The 20,443-nt window shown below is 38.3% G+C and overlaps 3 protein-coding genes across 3 annotated transcripts; 2 read left to right on the top strand and 1 right to left on the bottom strand.

Annotated features, from left to right (window-relative positions):
• LOC127524575 (heat shock protein 30-like) lies at window positions 1-1,124 on the top strand. Its single transcript, XM_051916215.1, has one exon. The coding sequence runs from the start codon at window positions 87-89 to the stop codon at window positions 651-653; it is 567 nt and encodes a 188-aa protein (XP_051772175.1). The 5' UTR covers window positions 1-86; the 3' UTR covers window positions 654-1,124.
• A 5,278-nt stretch (window positions 1,125-6,402) lies between these two features.
• Window positions 6,403-7,070, top strand: LOC127524574 (heat shock protein 30-like). The gene has a single exon (XM_051916214.1). It carries the CDS (start codon window positions 6,486-6,488, stop codon window positions 7,050-7,052), a length of 567 nt encoding a protein of 188 aa, XP_051772174.1. The 5' UTR covers window positions 6,403-6,485; the 3' UTR covers window positions 7,053-7,070.
• A 5,855-nt stretch (window positions 7,071-12,925) lies between these two features.
• psmb1 (proteasome 20S subunit beta 1) lies at window positions 12,926-20,443 on the bottom strand. The gene is made up of 6 exons (XM_051917836.1): window positions 20,249-20,443; window positions 19,147-19,254; window positions 15,637-15,718; window positions 15,392-15,521; window positions 14,598-14,704; window positions 12,926-13,222 (listed from the first exon to the last, which is right to left on the bottom strand). Exons 1-6 carry the CDS (start codon window positions 20,347-20,349, stop codon window positions 13,037-13,039), a joined length of 714 nt encoding a protein of 237 aa, XP_051773796.1. The 5' UTR covers window positions 20,350-20,443; the 3' UTR covers window positions 12,926-13,036.

Below are 20,443 nucleotides of genomic sequence, written 5' to 3'. Positions count from 1 at the left end.
CCGAGCGACTCGCAGCACTCGAGTCAAATCTGAACGCCTCACGAGTGGACGACACCAGAGAGACTCGAGAACACAAAACCCTGAACATGTTGAGCCTGCATGGATTCCAGCCTTCCTTCAGCTCACTGATGGGAACCGAGTGGCCAGTGCGCAGTCTCTGGCCGGAGATCACAGCTCTTCACAGACACGCAGAAGTGCTGCAGGAGGCGAGGAGCAGCCTGGAGAAACTGCAGCACGAGATCTTTGAGGAGATGCAGCAGGAGGAGATCTATCCAGTCTCCTGCGCAGTGGAGAAAGACGGAAGCCGCTTTGCTTTGACGCTGGACACTCGCGACTTTTCCCCGGAGGAGCTGTCAGTCAGGCAGGTGGGCAGGAAGCTGCAGGTCTGCGGAAAGACCCAGAAGAAGCAGGAGGATCCCGGGAAAGGCTCGTACTCGTGCAGAATCCAGGAGTTCAGACGGGTGTTTGACCTGCCTGAAGGAGTGAATCCTGAGGGATTGTCCTGCTCCATGGCTGATGATGGAAAGCTCTACATACAGGCGCCAGTGAATCAGAGATCTGAAGACGCTGAGAGGAAGATTTCCACTGACTGTGAAGCTGTGAAGACAGTCGAGACACAACATGAAGCCACGACTGATCAGAAGACCGAGTAAAACCCTGATCAACTCTGATGGACTTAAATGATGTTTCGTTTTGATATAAATCCTGTATAGTTGTACAGTTTGAGTAAAATATCACATTTATAGCTGTAAAGTTTGAGTAAAATTTCATTTATTTTTTTTTAAACTTGTTGTATAGTAGTTTGTTTAACATAGCTATACAGTGCAATACTTTTCCTCACATTTGCTATGAAAAATATTTGTAACATTTTGCACAAGCTCCATTTGTTAACTTGAACAAGAACAAAAATGTTGAACTTCTAAAGCATTTATTAATCTTGTATGTTATATATTATGTAGGCCTGTATGTATGTAATATATTGAAATCAAAAATTTTATCTGATAATATCATTTAATGCACCTGAGCGAACGTGAGCTAACAATAAACAGTTGTATATTTATTTTTATTTTATAAAAAGATTAAACTGTATTGCTCTGTATTATTAAACACTGTTTTGTAACAAATGTTTTGCTCACTGTTATTTTATTATTAGTTATGCATTTACTTACGTTTACTAATGGGAGTTTATTGTAAAGTGTTACTGAAATATGTGCAGAAACTAAATGTAATGAATCAATGCTAAGAGCTTGTACTGAAACTCATCTGAAAGGAATGGAGCACCTAAAAATGAAAATGAAACATTTTTTTTTTTTTTAAGAATGAAGTTCAGTGGTTTGTGTTGTTCTCTTCTGCTACAGTCCTTAAAAACACATTTTCATCCTTCACACTAATGGCATTTTAGTGTCAACAACATTTTGCTGCAGCATTTTAAATGTGTTTGTGATGAACATTTCAGAGATTCAGTCTATGGAAAGGGTATCAGTGAATAAACACAAGAGTTTTTCATACAAATCTACTTCAGAAGTCTTGGAATATACCGCACATGTGACCATAAGAACTAGTTTTGTTACTGTTATGCCTTTAACTTGACAGACATGGTGACTATGAAAAGACATTGTATTGAAAAGAGCAGCGTCAAGATTCTTCAAAATTGTCCTTTTGTGTTTCACTGTAAAAATAGTGGGATGACTTTGGACTGACATGAGGGTAAATAATGATGATAGATTTTTTTAGATAGAATTTGTTTTGGGTATACTGTTCATATATAAGGTTAGAGATTGACCCAAATATTTTTGATACAAGAATACCATTTTAACCAAAATGAATGGGGGTGTCAGCGAAAATTTCAGCAACTTCAGGACTTTCAGATCTTGACGTGGCAGTGGAGGACACAAACTCTTGGAGGCTGTCGGACCTGGACAAACCCCTGCTCTGTTCTCCACTCGACGATGCTCCACTGCTGCTCAGGCTTAACAGCTCTCCACATAACGGCCTCTCTACATGATGATGTGTAATTCACAGATCTGGAGATTGTGTCTAGACTTTCTATACACTGTATTTCTGCATGTGCAGATCTGGAGACTGTAGACGTTGTGGTCTTATTACCGGGAGCAGACTTTGTCTCTCACACGAAACTCACTCTGTGGCGTGTTCACTCAGACGATTCACGTGTGACAGATGATACTCCCATAAACCCTCAGAAGGGCTTTTCACACTTGAAATAGTTAAAGGCGCAATATGTAAGATTTTTGGATTCAAATATCCAAAAAACACTACAACAGTATTCTATTTTGTTGACTTGTGTACTTACATTATCCCAGTTGTTTCCAATCATGTTTAAATCCAGAGAAAAGTCATTTTTTACATGGGACACAGACCTGTGCGTCGCCTACCAATGACATCATACCCGCATTACCCTCGATTTCCGGTTTTATTTTGTAGAAACCATTGAAAAACCAAAGACTCTTTCATATATTTCATGTTTTATTAGACAAGGGAACAACTGTTTGGATACATTTATCGACAGAAAACCATGTTTTACTATGTTTATACATGTGAAGACGAGCGGGAGTATACAATACTAGATTAAAAAAAAAATTATCTAGCGAGCAAATACATGCATATTAACATCGTAAACATTAACCATACTGTGTGACCATATATAATATGATTAAATGTTAATAAATTAAGTGTATCAGCAGATAGCCAAATAAGAAATTTCTTAGAAATATATTTTACCTAGCTGACGAGGATCACTGGCTTTGTGTCAAACTCAAATGCAGTTACGCCGGGTTTTTGACCTTCGAATGTGTGCAAATGTGCAATTTGTCCGTCATTAAAACGACGGCATCACATTAAGCTAAGTCATCATCAATAGGTTATGAGCGCCCAGTTTTTCCTATTGTAAAATACGTTTGGCCAAAATCTCAATTTATAAAAGATGTAATACTACTGTATGCACAGGTTATTTAAGGCTATTTGTAGGGTATTGGCTATGACTAACTTAGCTGGCAAATGCTAGCCCCCCTCCCTCTCTCTCCGCCTCCGGTCCGGTCTCAGGCCTCAAATGCATAAAATATGAGCCTTTATAAACATACTAGTGTTTCTTCCATAAAGACAACATTGTACTTATTCAAACAACAAGATATTTATTTACCGCTGCAATATGTTCAGCTGCTCTGCTGTGGAACTTCAGTAAATCGACAGACAGACGTAAAGGGTGACCAATAGCATTGATTTATTGAAGAAAATAAATAAATAAAATAAAACACCTCCAAAAAAAGGGCACTTCAGAGTGTAAGGACAAAAAGGGCATGTGCTCTGCACAGGTTGAGCCCTACCTGTGCACATGCCTGGTCCGCGGATATAACAGCGATCTGCGCATCGCTACAGCCTATGGTCTTCATTGGCGGCCCGTGAACAACATCTACTTTGCCTCACCCTCAAACACTGTGTCAAGAAACGGAGGAATCAAAGACAGCAGGCAGAGGTGAAGATCTAAATGCAGGGAGACGGGCTTGAAGACCCCCACAGCGGAGCAGATGACCACCACAGCAGTGCAGACGGAACTGAAGACCTCCATGGATCTGGTGGAGCTAGAGGCCAACACAGCTGATTAGGCAAAACTGAAACACAAGGCACAGAGAGGTTAGTGTTGGCCACTAGGGCCATAACAGGACAGGCAAGGAACTCAGGAACGCCCTCCAAGGCATTGCTCCATAGTGACCTCTCTGGTCGTATTGAGGCAGGCAGACAGTTCAGAAATGACCTCTGAGGTCACGTTGAGGCAAACAGGAAGTTCAAGTGCAACCTCTGTGGTCGTATCGAGGTGAACAGGGAGTTCAGGGCTGACCTCCTTGGTCACCGCCGAACAGACAAAAAACTCCTGGACTGGAGCAGACTCCTGGGATGGAGCGGGCTCTGGAGCGGACTCACGGGCTGGAGCGGGCTCTGGAGCGGACTCACGGGCTGGAGCGGGCTCTGGAGCGGACTCACGGGCTGGAGCGGGCTCTGGAGCGGACTCACGGGCTGGAGCGGGCTCTGGAGCGGACTCACGGGCTGGAGCGGGCTCTGGAGCGGACTCACGGGCTGGAGCGGGCTCTGGAGCGGACTCACGGGCTGGAGCGGGCCCTGGAGCAGGCTCACGGGCTGGAGCGGGCTCTGGAGCGGACTCACGGGCTGGAGCGGGCTCTGGAGCGGACTCACGGGCTGGAGCGGGCCCTGGAGCAGGCTCACGGGCTGGAGCGGGCCCTGGAGCGGCGGCCGTTTTGGCTGAAGACTCAGGCGTGGTGGCCATTCTGACTGAAGGCTCAGGTGTAAAACAATTATAAACAATTATAACATAAATCAGGAACAAAATAACACTGAGAAAAAAACTAAAAAAAACTTAAAAAAACACAGGGAACCACAGACACCTGCATGACATCAAACAATGACCGACAGAGAACCAGAGAAAACAAGGGCTTTTTATAAAGACGGGTTAACGAGCTAAACAAGGAAAACTGACACAGCTGGAGCAGAATAATGAAAACAGAAAAAACTACAAAACTACAGCCTGGCCACAGGAAACGGGACACAGGAAAGAACACAGAAACTAGGCACAGAGAACTTCAACATAAAAGTCCCACAGAGCACAAAACACAGAACCAGATCTGACACACTGTAGTTGTTAATAATGCAGACTGGAAGAGTTTGGTTCGTGTTGTTCATGTCGTCAAGATGCTGTTTTTTGCTGTCAAAGCAAATCCACTTTGATGAGATTGATACGTTAAAACCGACGCCATTGTTACTGTGTATCAAGTACTGAGAAACTGCTAAAATTTAGAAATGGTAATGGCCATTTGGTTTCTACCTCGCGCAGAATCGCGCTGTAAGTGGTCGACCAATCACAGACTGGACCATCTGACCAATCAGAGCAGAGTCGGCTCTCAGAAATCTTTTGTCAAACCGTTCCAGACAATGTGAGAAAAGAGCTGATGCTGTAATGTATATTATGAAAATGTTTTTTGACCTTGGATGCATGTAAACCTATTGTAGGAGACTCCAAAACAAAATTAGAAACCTTTAAAATAACATAATTGTGGCACTTTAAGAACTCCAACCCACTTTCATTCACCAAATTAAAATGATCAGATCTTTTTAGTTTTCATAGTGTCTCAGTCCACATTACATTGACACTGGTGTTTTTAAGCAGTCAAATAATTTAAATATAATCAATAGTAACAAATAATAATAATAATAATAATACTATTATTATTATCCAAGTATTATTAGTAGTATCCTCAAGACAGTAATATATTACTATTGTAAAACAACTGCACTGTAAAATAAATGTAAATCACTTGCAGGAGTTTAACCCTCAAGCTTTTATTCTGATGGAAATCTTCAGTTTCTGTGAAAACAGGTTTACAAATGCATCTCATTACAAATCTATGTGTAATCATCTGTCCACAGAAATGTTAGAAATTATGTGACTGTGAAAATAAAGCAGCTGCTCGCTTGAACAGTGAGTGCTTCGCTTTGAAACAGTGCAACAGACTAAATACTTTCATTTAACTTTAAAGGGGTTGATTATGGTTTCACTTTTTTAACATTAGTTAGTGTGTAATGTTGCTGTTTGAGCATAAGCAACATCTGCAAAGTTACGACGCTCAAAGTTCAATGCAAAGGGAGATATTTTCTTTTACAGAAATCTGTTTAAGGACTACAACAAACGGCTGGTAGGAACTACAACAAGCTTCTTCCCAGGTTGGTGACATCACTAACCCTAAAATTTACATAAACCCCGCCCCCGAGAACACACAACAAAGGAGGCCATGTTGGGCTGCTTTAGAGAAGAGGAAGAGTTGTTGTAGTAGAGTGTTGTTGACGTGCCGTCAGCTATAATAAATGATCTGTGGGGTATTTTGAGCTGAAACTTCACAGACACATTCTGGGGACACCATATATTTATATTACATCTTGTGAAAGGGGCATTATAGGTTCCCTTGAAGTCAAATTGAAATCAAAAACACTTTTTCTTTTCTTATTACACATTCCTGGTCTTAATTTGATAAAAGAAGGTCTCTGCGGTCTTTCATCAAAGTATATCCTGTCCGGCTGATGTCACCAAAATCCGCTCCTCTAAACACTTCATTCTGGTATGGATCCCTTTTAAATTATTCCTGCCAGAAAAATCTTTAATTTTCAGCTGGAGCCCCTTAAAGCTGATATCTTTTAAAATAATATAAAGAACTTAAGTAACACTTGTTACTTACTGTCGATGTCCAATCCTCATCTAAAATAAGAGTGTGACAGGTGTGGCGTCATCAGTTCTCTCTTCTGCCCCCCACTGGACGAATCCGGAACTACCTGGAAAGTTCATGAACTTGCTGGTGCTGAAGATCACGCGGTATAAAGCCGAGCGACTCGCAGCACTCGAGTCAAATCTGAACGCCTCACGAGTGGACGACACCAGAGAGACTCGAGAACACAAAACCCTGAACATGTTGAGCCTGCATGGATTCCAGCCTTCCTTCAGCTCACTGATGGGAACCGAGTGGCCAGTGCGCAGTCTCTGGCCGGAGATCACAGCTCTTCACAGACACGCAGAAGTGCTGCAGGAGGCGAGGAGCAGCCTGGAGAAACTGCAGCACGAGATCTTTGAGGAGATGCAGCAGGAGGAGATCTATCCAGTCTCCTGCGCAGTGGAGAAAGACGGAAGCCGCTTTGCTTTGACGCTGGACACTCGCGACTTTTCCCCGGAGGAGCTGTCAGTCAGGCAGGTGGGCAGGAAGCTGCAGGTCTGCGGAAAGACCCAGAAGAAGCAGGAGGATCCCGGGAAAGGCTCGTACTCGTGCAGAATCCAGGAGTTCAGACGGGTGTTTGACCTGCCTGAAGGAGTGAATCCTGAGGGATTGTCCTGCTCCATGGCTGATGATGGAAAGCTCTACATACAGGCGCCAGTGAATCAGAGATCTGAAGACGCTGAGAGGAAGATTTCCACTGACTGTGAAGCTGTGAAGACAGTCGAGACACAACATGAAGCCACGACTGATCAGAAGACCGAGTAAAACCCTGATCAACTCTGATGGACTGCCTTAAATGATGTTTCGTTTTGATATAAATCCTGTATAGTTGTACAGTTTGAGTAAAATATCACATTTATTTATTTAAACTTCATGTGGTTTATTTAACATGGATATACAGTGCGATACTTTTCCTCACATTTGCTATGAAAAATATTTGTAACATTTTGCACAAGCTCCATTTGTTAACTTGAACAAGAACAAAAATGTTGAACTTCTAAAGCATTTATTAATCTTAGTTGATGTAATATATTGAAATCAAAAATTGTATCTGATAATATCATTTAATGCACCTGAGCGAACGTGAGCTAACAATAAACAGTTGTATATTTATTTTTATTTTATAAAAAGATTAAGCACTGTATTGCTCTGTATTATTAAACACTGTTTTGTAACAAATGTTTTGCTTACTGTTATTTTAATATTAGTTATGCATTTACTTACGTTTACTAATGGGAGTTTATTGTAAAGTGTTACTGAAATATCATGTGCAGAAACCAAATGTAATGAATCAATGCTAAGAGCTTGTACTGAAACTCATCTGAAAGGAATGGAGCACCTAAAAATGAAACATATTTTTTGAAGAATGAAGTTCAGTGGTTTGTGTTGTTCTCTTCTGCTACAGTCCTTAAAAACACATTTTCATCCTTCACACTAATGGCATTTTAGTGTCAACAACATTTTGCTGCAGCATTTTAAATGTGTTTGTGATGAACATTTCAGAGATTCAGTCTATGGAAAGGGTATCAGTGAATAAACACAAGAGTTTTTCATACAAATCTACTTCAGAAGTCTTGGAATATACCGCACATGTGACCATAAGAACTAGTTTTGTTACTGTTATGCCTTTAACTTGACAGACATGGTGACTATGAAAAGACATTGTATTGAAAAGAGCAGCGTCAAGATTCTTCAAAATTGTCCTTTTGTGTTTCACTGTAAAAATAGTGGGATGACTTTGGACTGACATGAGGGTAAATAATGATGATAGATTTTTTTAGATAGAATTTGTTTTGGGTATACTGTTCATATATAAGGTTAGAGATTGACCCAAATATTTTTGATACAAGAATACCATTTTAACCAAAATGAATGGGGGTGTCAGCGAAAATTTCAGCAACTTCAGGACTTTCAGATCTTGACCTGGCAGTGGAGGACACAAACTCTTGGAGGCTGTCGGACCTGGACAAACCCCTGCTCTGTTCTCCACTCGACGATGCTCCACTGCTGCTCAGGCTTAACAGCTCTCCACATAACGGCCTCTCTACATGATGATGTGTAATTCACAGATCTGGAGATTGTGTCTAGACTTTCTATACACTGTATTTCTGCATGTGCAGATCTGGAGACTGTAGACGTTGTGGTCTTATTACCGGGAGCAGACTTTGTCTCTCACACGAAACTCACTCTGTGGCGTGTTCACTCAGACGATTCGCGTGTGACAGATGATACTCCCATAAACCCTCAGAAGGGCTTTTCACACTTGAAATAGTTAAAGGCACAATATGTAAGATTTTTGGATTCAAATATCCAAAAAACACTACAACAGTATTCTATTTTGACTTGTATACTTACATTATACCATTTACCGCGAGTACCATGTTTTACCATGTCTAATATCGATCTAGTTTACTACAGTGTGCAACAAGTGTCTAGTAGCCGCTGAGCGAACACACAGAGTAATGTTATAACATCATTTTCAACACAGTCAGATGTATCTAAAATGATAAACAGTGCAGCGACTGTGGCATAATAAAAGTCCCGCTGCTCTCAAGGTGCACCCTTTAACACTGTGCCATTGGGGCTTTTCACACTACACTTAACCCAGGGTTATCGTCATTCTAAACACCGTTTTTAACCCCGGGTAAAGGAACGTTTCATACTTTTAATTTAGAAGCAGGGTCAGCACCGCATTTTACCCGGGGTTATGAAACCCTGCTCCGGAGCATCACTTTTGCGGTGTTAACCTCGCATTGTGGTGCCAAATTTGTACAGTGTTAAATAATGCGGTGTTAGAATGTTACAGCTAGAAGCTTAGCAACAGACAACCAATAGCGTGCCTCATATTCATGTGCTTTAGCAGTCACAGAAACACATTGTATATAAACAGTAAATTCAGTGTTTGGTAGGAAAAATGTTAAATACTGACAGAAAACACAACAGTTTGAGTGAAGAAGAAACCGTTTCTACCTTTATAGTCGGAAATGTCCATTCAGTATAAACTCAATAGTACAGTCAGCAATATGAGGATACTCAATGCCAGAGCTGTGTAAACAGGTCACATGCCTTATCCAATCGATGACACTGACACCACAAATGATATATGCAAATAAAAATGTTAACTCAGGGTTTAGGAATGTACAATGTGAAACATCAGTTTATGAATACCCAGGATTAATTGTTAACCTTGGGTAAATTATGAGCAGTGTGAAACATGAAGAAAAATAACCCAGGATTTTGTTTACCCGAGGTATAGAATGACCTACGGTTAACTACATTAAATGTGAAAAGCCCTTATGAGGATGCGCAATGCTGGAGCCTTTATAGGGGCTTTTTACACTTTAAATAGTTAACCCTGGGTCATTCTAAACCCTGGGTAAATGCAATCCTGGGTTATCTTGCCTTATGTTTTCACTCATAATTTAGCATGGGTTAACAATTAATCCTGGTTATTCATAAGCTGACGTTTCACACTGTATATTCCTAAACCCTGGGTTAATGTTCTTATTTGCATATTTGTGGTGTCATTGTCATTGATTGGATGAAAGCAGCACGTGACCAGTTTATATAAAATCCTTGTATTGCCGACTGTACTATCAAGTTTACTGAATGAACATTTTGGACTATAAAGTAGAATAAAACAGTCTCTTCTTCACTAAAATTGTCATAGTTTCTGTCAGCATTTGACTTTTTTCCTCCCAAACGCTGAATTTCCTGTTTATACAATGCAAGGTGTTTCCGCGACTGTCCAAATCTTGCAAATATGAGTACGCGATAGGTGGTCTGTTGCTAAGCATATTCTAACACCACATCGTTTCACACTGTACAAGATTGGCACTGCAAAAGCGGTGCTAATCCTGCTCTGGGGCAGGGTTTTATAACCCCGGGTAAAAAGTGGTACTAACCCTGCTTCTAACGCTGCCTTCACGTGCTCTTGGAATTATCGTAAATACGAGTTTCTTAAGTAAAAAATGCACATATACGAAATTTGAAACTTGAATGTGATGAGCTTATAATCACGACTTCAGAAGTGGGAATTATTAAATTTCCGAAAGCACGTGAAGGCAGCATTAATTACAAGTGTGAAACCTTTAGCCGGGGTTAAAAGCGGTGTTTAGAGCGACGGAAACCCCCCACAGTAACGATAGTTTGCGGTTTGATGTTCAGATTTCTTTTGGCTATAAACCCACAGTGTGCTGTCGTAGATGTGCAAATAATTTTGCGTGTCATTCTTTATGATTTGTGAATTCAGGTTACATGGTCCTCCGGTTCGAAAACTGTTTTTTTTTTCATAGTGACTCTTAATTTTATAATGTGTATAGCTCCAAAAGTTGGACACTGAAACCATTGTAATCTTGACCCACTTGATTTGTGAATTTTTTCACAGCAAAGCTCTTGTCCATAAACCCCTTGGTAAGTCCGCTAGTCAGGAATGTGAAAAATAGGCGTTCTTCATGTTCAACATCTATTTACAATAAACACAGACCACTGGAATACAAAATCACTTATTTTATATTGAGCCTGGTTTGTGAAAACTTTCACAATCATACTTTATAGCGCTGCAGTGTTTCTCATTGCTCTGTCCCCTTTTTTGTGTAATAGTGTCATACGGTGTTGTTCAGCGGCCCAAGCCATTAGATAAATCAGCTTATGTGTTTAAAGAATGGTCATCTAGCCAAGTCATACTAGGCTAAAATAGACTATTGAGATTAGTGAAATATTTCACAGTGCAACTTAACTCTTCTGATTTGTGAAAGGATTCACAGTGTCACATTTGTCAGCCCTTTCCTGGGTCCTTAAAGGGTTAGTTCACCCAAAAATGAAATTTCTGTCATTAATTACTCACCCTCATGTCATTCCACACCCATAAGATATTTATATATAACCTTGTTATAAAGTGACGAGAATACTTTTTGTGCACCAAAAATAACAAAATAGCGACTTTATTCCACAATATCTAGTGATGGGCGATTTCAAAACACTGCTTCACTGCTTCAATCTTTTGTTTCGAAACAGTGGTTCAAAGCGCCAAAATCATGATTTCAGTAAACGAGGCTTTGTTACATCATAAGTGTTTTGACACTTCAATAGTTCACGTGACTTTGGCAGTTTGATACGCGCTCCAAAGCACTGAATCAAAATAAAAGATTTGTAAAGCTTCGAAGTTTCATGAAGCGGTGTTTTGAAATCGGCAATCACATTGTTTTATAAAGTCGCCATTTTGTTATTTTTGGCGCACAAAAACTATTCTTGTCGCTATATAACATTAAGGTTGAACCACTGTAGTCACATGAACTGTTTTAAATATGTCTTTAGTAGCTTTCTGGGCATTGAAAAAGGGAGTGTTATTGCTGGCGATGCAGGTCTCTCTGAGCCATTGGATTTCATCAAAAATATCTTAATTTGTGATCTGAAGATGATCGAAGGTCTTACAGGTGTGGAACGACATGAGGGTGAGTAATTAATGACAGAATTTTCATTTTTGGGTGAACTAACCCTTTGACTTAGCTATTCTGATTTGTGGAAACTTTTACAGTACATTTTTGGTCAGTTAACCCTTCCTGAAGTTTTTAAATTCGCTATTGTGATTTGTAAAAACTTTCACATTGCAGTTTTGGGCCGTTAACCCTTCCTTTAGTGTTTAACCTCACTCTTCTAATTTGTATAAACTTTATAGAGCAGTTTTGGGCCTTTAACCATTTCTAGAGTCCTTTACTTCACTATTGTGATTTGTGAAAGGTTTCACAGTACAAATTTGGTCAGTTATCCCTTCCCTAGGTCATTTAATATCACTATTCTGATTTGTGAAATCTTTCACAAATCACAATAGTTAATATAAGGGCTCTAGGAAGGATAAACTGCCCAAAAATGCACTGTGAAAGTTTTCACAAATCAGGATAGTGTATTTGAGCCTAGTAAGACCTGGCTAGATCTGTTCTTTAAACCCAGAAGCGCTTTTACCCAATGGCTTGGACAGCTATTCATTGGAGCAGCACCATATGACATTATTACACAAAAAAAGGGGGGAAAAGCAATGAGAAACACTGAAACGCAATCAAATTTGATTGTGAAAGTTTTCATAAACCAGGCTCCATCTAAAACAAGTGATTTTGTATTCCAGCGGTCTGTGTTTATTGCAAATAGATGTTAAACATGAAGAACGCCTATTTTTCACATTCCTGACTAAAGGACTTACCAAGGGGTTTATGGACAAGAGCTTTGCTGCAAAAAAAAAAAAAAAAAAAAAAAATTATATGCAATCCTTAAATTTACCTAAATATTTTTGAGTGTATACTCGTTATTGTTTTAAACAAAACACTGTTTATGTGACCTTAAAGCAGAAAAAAATAATACAAAGACAAAGCACTGGATGCATTTGAGGACTGTAAAATAGTGAGGATTTTGCTCAAGTAATGACTGTGAGTAACAGCTGAATATCAGAGAAAACAAGCACTCAGGAAACCGTAACAGATGGAAATCAGTTGTTCAAGACTGTGGGTCAACTCAAGACCTTTACCATTTGCACTATCAATATGCAAACATGAAGTTTCAATAAAAAATTTTTTACAGTTTCCCATAAATGTAGTTCTCAAACTGACAAAACACTGAATTAAAAGACAAACGAAAGACAATACTGATACTGTTAACGTATTTATTCTTGAGAAGGAATATAAAAAGAACAGCAGAGTGAAGGATTCAACTGGAGAAAAACAAAAACAGGCTAATTTTGGCATGGCAGAGAAGACGTCTCAGTCTTTCCTGAGTGGCACAAGCTCTTCTCGAATGCCTTCCTTGGTGATGATGCAGATCTTGAGAGCATCTCCTGTGTAGACGTCCCTCTCAGCGGCTGAGATGAAAACATCCTTCACCAGCTGCACGGCCTTCTCCAGGGTCAGGGGCAGCTGCTCCACGTTCTCCATGTTCTTGAATCCGATCTGAGCACAAGAGAAAGTAGTTCAAGAAAACTTCCTTCCGTTTAGCTCCCTTTTACACCAGTCATACACAGTGATTACATCGTGAGTTTGAGGATTACTTTCATTTTATATACTAATAAGGTGAAATGTGTCCAGGATACATTTCACCCAATAATTAAAAAGGAGCATCTGTATTTTGCTCAATGAAAAATAAAGCCTATTTTCAGACCATTAAGACTAATAAGCACATTTTCCAAATAGCGACACAATATATGAACACAACGTCAACATTAAAAAGCTCACTATTTTAAAAGCAATGAGAATTTGGGGGGTGTTGAAAATAAATTTAAAAAAATTGTCCTAAAAACAACCTTCATTTTCTTCAAAGTGGTGAGTATCAAGTTTTAATGTTGTTTGTGTCTATGTGATGTTTTTAATATGCTCAAAAATGGAGTTTGAAACCGCCCGTTTCCTACAGTCACAAACATGTGACCAATCCCATCAGCGTGTGGGCGGAGCTTTTCTCCACTGACTTTCTATGATGTTCAAAGCGTTTCTAAGGATGCTGATTTTTAAAGGCAACTGTTTGACTCAGATGGCAAACAGGAACATGGTTTGTGTAACATTAGCAACACATTATTAACTGTTTGATAATATAGTCAAGCAAAAGGCTAATCATATTAATTACCGTTATGTGTCTGATGTTGTAGAGAGCGATACATAAAACCATTCTGATACATCGACTTGTAGACGAGCCTGTATAATTCACTCTTCTAAATTTCTGCTTCAAACATGTATGTCTGAATTGTGTAGCGTTTACTACAGTTGAGCGAGTGGATCAGGCAGTCCGAGCTGCTGCGATTGAGTGGAGGCGGAGACTAATTTGCATATTCATGGAATGTATATACTAAATGAAGCAAGGGTGTTGAGTTACATTCAAGCTGTTTTAAGGCATGAATAAATTATTTCCACAAGTAAAAACATCTAAATATGTCATTTTGATCAAAGATTATTTACTGCAGGGGGGCAAATTAGAATTTCTCTCTCTATTTAGGTGTTGTAAGAATCACCCGACTATTAAATCCACCTTGTTTAGAAACACAGATGCTATTTTCTATGAATGTGCAACACTTCCTAATTCACTAGCTACAGGTAGAGAGCTAAAATAATCACAAAATGCAGTAAACTGTAAAAAAAACAAACCAGTGTGTTTTTAATTACAAAACATAAAAATATTATAAGAAATACCAGTTTGCTTTGCTATATCAAGCAGCATAATGAGCTGTTATGTTCAGCTGAAATAACTGGAAGACTCACACATTCAAATGGCCGCGTCGGTCTTACGGTAAAAATAAGGTGGACAGAGTCTCATCTACCCTAACCTGGACTGCCTTACCTGGTTGTCAAGAAGAGGCTGCAGCATTGCACTGGCTGATCCACCTGCTTTATAAGAGTCTCTCTGGTAAGAGCCAACTGGATCGAAACTATAAACGGCACCTCGACCTGGAATGAGAAAACAGACTGGCTACTGAAAAACAGTTGACTGAATGAAATGATTTTGGCCTATTTGGCTTTTCATAATGTGTTGTTTCAGACTACTAGAAGGAAAATATCCAAAATACACTTTTAAGTTATATATTTTTTTACTGCACTTTATCTGTTTGCATTTGTTGATTTTGATTTCAGCACACATTTTTAAAGGAAGTGAGTCTGAGTCAGTGTACTTACACACACCAAATTCAGAAGATTCATTCATATATCATTCACCTGATTTATAGAACTTTTTATTCTGATAAAAACATGGTGAAAATGTATTTCTTTTCTGGCTGCTGACAGTACTTTCTGATAAAAACTGAAGATCCAAAATCTGCTGAGTAAAAACTTTGACCTCAAACAAAATCAAATTGATCCTGGCTTTATTCAACGCTCAGATTTCTGTTCTGTAAATCTATGCAAATGTATGCATATGTAATTACTTAATGCCTCATTTGAATATTGAAACATAACATTTCAGAAAACTTGCAATACAAAAAATGTTTGCAATTCTTAAAGTAATCAATCAAATGAGGAAGTAGGGATTTTTTACCCTGTTCACCTGAGGTGTCTTACTTTAAAAGTCGATCACACATTTCAGAGCTAGTGAAAAACAACTCCATACAAGCATCTTTAAAACTTCGATCCCAAACTCACCCTCCTCATCGAGACCGCCGATGATGTTGTACACGTAGTACGGGAAGAAACGCCTGCCGTACAGGATGGTGGACAGCATGGCTGCGATGGCTCCGCTGGTCATGCTCTTATTGTTTGAGTGCTTGTACATCTATAAGGGATAGAAACATTATGTGTCATACTGTCAGTGCTGACTGAACATGATCTGACCAGAAAATACTATGACATTTTCCATTTTCCTTTCTAGGTTCTGTTGTCAAACGCACCTTCAGTCTCGCCTCAATGATTTTGGTTAGCGTCAAGCAGTCCCCATGGAAACCACTGCAGCCAATCACTGTAGTGTCTGTCCTGTAAGGGAATGAACCAGAGAGATCAGCTTCAGCTGTCTTGAAATTCTCCATACAGTTACAGTTAAATCAAAGTCTCACAGAAAGCACTGGAAGCCACATATCATCGCTGTCAGGCGGAAACCTTGTATCTCCATATTTTGTCTTTTTTTTTTTCTCCACATCTCTCTGTGGGACTTGCAAATGAAAAGCATTAAATAGAGCTTGTGACTAAACCTCGCTCCTCAAACTGTCAGTCAAACCTCATAACTCTCGTGAATGAAGTGCCACACACAGTTTGGCCCGAATCTGTTTGTTTGCAGTGCAAGAGTAAATAAACAACTGGTTCTTTAAATAAGTGCAGCGTTTTCTATATAAAAATATATATAAAGGCTCATGTTTTATATACTTGGAGCGGAGAAGAATGTATTAGTCTGACCTTTGTCATCATGTGTAGCACTTCGTCTTAAAAAGCATGAGATTTTGGCCAAATGACAGAAAAAACGGAGTGCACACATAACTACAATAAACTATAACCTGTAAGTTGATGAAAACATAATGCGATGGACTTACTTCCTCAGATGCGGCCGCTCTAATGATGGACAAAACGCGTATGTCTGAAATGATCAGAAATTTGCTGGCAGGGCTCTACAGTCTGCGACCGAAAATAGCTGTGTGCGAGTGTGAAAGAATATTTAGGCGCACCGGTGCACCCGATTGATTCTCGTGAATAGATAAAAAAAAAAAAAAAAATCAGAATGACGGTGGAGGCGGTGCGCAAGTGATGTAACCGGTGTTGTGGCTGAACACCGTTAATAACACCATCTATCACAGCAAGCCTAATAGTAATCCAAGTTATGCAATATCACACGAGTAGAGTCCTGTATCTCAGAGTATTGGCATGATTGTACAAAAGTCCAGTAAACAAGTTGATATTAAGCGACTTAACATTTTAGCCACAATACTGTCTGTTTTTGCTTTATTTCGTGAAAATAGTTTCAAACAAAGCCACACCAGAACTGTTGCGCATCTCCAAGCAAAGGTGATTCCTAAATGAATTGAACGATTGAATGAATGACTCGCACATCAAGACTTGACACCACCTACTGGTGGATTTATTTTCATATTTACACTTTACATAGACTGTTTCTATTTAAAATATCAAACTTTAAAGTTGAATTTTACATATTTCTAAATTAAAAAAATCATACTTAAAAACATTCGTACAACATTTACCAATGAGCTGCATTAAGCAGTCTATGTAAACGTGTCTAAATAAATCCACTTCAGATGTTGCTTCTGTGCCACTTCTGCAGTGCAAAGATGATGTTTTGATGATTTGTTTTGATTGGTAATATGGGTCTTATTGTTCTAACTGATTTTAGAGTTTATATTAATATTTAAAAACAAATTTTAAATTTTAATTTAAGAAATTAACTAAATATGACGCATACATTTAATACGACTCTTATAATGATAAAAATGCCCCTGGAAATAATTTAAATAGGCAAATATCGCCCTGTAATGGGAAAGTTAATGTCTGTTATTGATCAGAAAGTGCTCGTAAATTTTGGATTGTGCTCCTAAATTTTTTTTCCATTAGGAGCACAAGTGTTCCTTAAGAAAAATGTTAGCGTAGAGCCCTGGCTGGTCAAAAAAAATATAACCATATGTGACCCTGGACCACAAAACCTTTTTAAGGGCCAATTTTTTGAAATTGAGATTTATACATCACCTGAAAGCTGAATAACTAAGCTTTCCATTGATGTATGGTTTATTAGGATAGGACAATATTTGGTTATATTTATTATACAACTATTTGAAAATCTGGAATCTGAGGGTACAAAAAAATAAAAATACTGAGAAAATCACCTTTAAAGACCTGAAGGCATTTTTAGAGTTTTTTTCTGAGTGACAAACACAAAAGTAAAGACTCATAACTCCAAAACTATAGCAAGGAGAGTCAAAATGTAGGTATCGTTTGATAGAACACTTTTTAAATTTTAGAAAATATAAATTACGTTACAATTGGACATTCTCATGCTAAGAAACTGCTGATAAAATCAAACAAATATACATTATTAATGTTTTCGTTGCTAGATGGCGCTGGCGGGCTCCGGTTTATAGAGACTACACAGCACTAAGAGTTGATCAAAATGGCTATATGCATTAAAAAGCCGAGTTTTTGAGCTTTAAAATGATACCTATTTTGTGTTACTCCGCGTTGGAAAATAAGCACGGATGGTTCCAGGATCATTGGATAACACATTGCATCCCAGAAAGACGAGAGACACATTTTTAGCCAAATATGTTACATCATTCCGTGAGTAATATCTCATGATCGCCACAATGGAGTATGTTGTTTTGGGGCTCATTTTAATCTGTAAATGATGATGTGCCATGATCTATGATCTGTGCAATTTTCATGAAGTTATGAGCAAATCGCCACATGAAATCGACATTTGTTTACAGTTAGTGCCTGTGCCCCGTTTTTGTTGTAAACTCAATTTGTTCAGACTCATTAGAGGGTGAAAATAACGCAACAGAAGCATGTTGGAGGCGCGATCTGAATGTGTAAAATCTCTGATTTTGTATGCAAAATGAATTGTTGTGCAGTCTACTTGGTTTCCGTTACTATTGGCTCTTAAAGCGAGACACGCAAACGGGAGCCCTTAGCAACGCACATTACTTACAAAAATACATTTTTGATATATTTATGGTAGAAAATTTACAAAATATCTTCATGGAACATGATCTTTACTTAATATCCTAATGATTTTTGGCATAAAAGAAAAATCGATAATTTTGACCCATACAGTGTATTGTTGGCTATTGCTACAAATATACTTACGATTAGTTTTGTGGTCCAGGGTCACATATAACCTCTGACCTCATATAAAACCAAAATATCACCTTTGACAACACAGTTTAATTATTTTTAAAAATTCCATTTCCTGAAAAGTAGTGTTTTTGGAGATGAGAGATTTCAGCCCGACAGCGATGATATGGAATATTCACTATATATTTGCTTCCCAAAGGCAGAGTAATCAATCAGTGTCACTAGTTTAACATTTATTCCTTGTTTTGTGACTTGCAGGTACAAGAACATTGAGACAGAGATGGTTTATTAAATATCTCTGATCTAAACTGCAGTAGAGTTGGTAAGTTTTTTTTGTTTGGTTGGCTGAATCAGTCCTTCATTTCCAGTCATTTGAAAAAATAGATCCAAAACACTGACACAAATATATGATGTTCACAGATGGATCCACGTGGCATTTGTCATGCCTTGATTATATTTAAATAACTATTTTATTTTACTGTGAAACAAAGTTTGGTTAAAAATAATGGTGTATATATAATAAATGACAGACTATATTTACATGAAATATGATCAAAAAGTAAAAAAAATACAGATTTCATTTTATGTGAATGAATCATGTGATAACTCACAGTTTGTAGCATTTGGGGGAGTCTCTGCTGTGGATGCTGTATCCCTCACTTAAACGTGTGTCTGAAGCCACGATAGCAAAGTCTTCACCAGCCACTGCCAGCACAGTCCTGAGAAACACAGCAAAACATACATATTTAACCCTTTAACATTTATAGTGAGGAGAACAGACAGGACAATCTCAACATTTTACTTAAAATTATAGATATAGTGTTAGGTGTAATGCATTACTAAATAATTATATACTGTAATTTAATTACTTTTGCCTTGAAAAAGTGAAGGGATTACTCTGAATTTTTCTGTATTTTATTACAGTTACTTCTGATGTAATTGAATTTAATACTTTATAGACTACAGAACAATTCTATATAAAACAATAATGTATTTGACATCAACATTTAACGTCTAATGTTAAAATTTATGTTTTTAATGTTGTCTCCCTTTAAATACTTTGGTCAGTTCAAAAATAATTTATGCAACTGTATATTATTTATTTGGAAGTTAAAAGAGCAGTTTCATGTCTATCCTAAAAAAGTAAAGCAATACTTTTTACAGAGAGTAATTAAAACAGTAATCGAATTACACTGTTAAAGATATAATTAGTAGCTAGTAATTAAATACTTTTTAGTGTAACTTATCCAACACACACACACATATATATATATATATATACACACACACAGCCCATAATAGTAAGTTTCATTCTACCAAATGAAATGAATCTGCAGAAATCAGGCAACAACGTCAATACACCATGAAATATACACATATTAATAGTGCAGATATCAGCAGTTTTGACTTATATTTTTGACTTTGATTAAGTGTAAATCAGTCTCTTTTATTGTCCGTCAAACGCTGCAGTTATGATAGTGAAAGTAAAAAAAGCACACCGGTCAAAACAACTTATTATTTTACTATTACGACTGAATTTAACTCTAGAATGCCTAGCTTATTATACGATGAAAATTACAGAAGCAGGAATCACTAAACAGACTTTATAAAGAGTTTCTCAGTGAATTTCTGCGGTGAAGTGAACTGTCATGTTCGGCGCGTGAGGAAGATGATGACAAGACAGAAAATCCTGCGCCGTCCGCTGCTTCTTACCCTCCGTTGAAGGCATAAGGAGAGAATTTATGCTCCACTGGACCGCTGTAGTGATATTCCTTCATCTTTCCATTATCTCCATAAGCTTGAGAAGAAATCATGATGAAGCTCCCTCACTAAAACTCGCTGTATCACCGCAATATGGCCACCGGAAGTTGACAGGTTCTTTGTTTCCTGTGCGATTACGTCACAGAG

Source organism: Ctenopharyngodon idella, chromosome 13, assembly GCF_019924925.1.
Source record: "Ctenopharyngodon idella isolate HZGC_01 chromosome 13, HZGC01, whole genome shotgun sequence".
Classification (NCBI taxonomy): Eukaryota; Metazoa; Chordata; class Actinopteri; order Cypriniformes; family Xenocyprididae; genus Ctenopharyngodon; species Ctenopharyngodon idella.
This window is presented reverse-complemented; position numbering and strand designations above follow the sequence as displayed.

Bases quoted from the DNA above. Each gene is read 5' to 3' on its own strand.
- LOC127524575 (XM_051916215.1), top strand. From the start codon at position 87: ATGTTGAGCCTGCATGGATTCCAGCCTTCCTTCAGCTCACTGATGGGA.
- LOC127524574 (XM_051916214.1), top strand. From the start codon at position 6,486: ATGTTGAGCCTGCATGGATTCCAGCCTTCCTTCAGCTCACTGATGGGA.
- psmb1 (XM_051917836.1), bottom strand. From the start codon at position 20,349: ATGATTTCTTCTCAAGCTTATGGAGATAATGGAAAGATGAAGGAATAT. The intron at 15,522-15,636 runs GTGCGTTTGACA...TATCCCTTATAG, and splicing joins TCATTGAGGCGAGACTGAAG to ATGTACAAGCACTCAAACAA. The intron at 13,223-14,597 runs GTAAGGCAGTCC...TCTTGTGCTCAG, and splicing joins AGCCTCTTCTTGACAACCAG to ATCGGATTCAAGAACATGGA.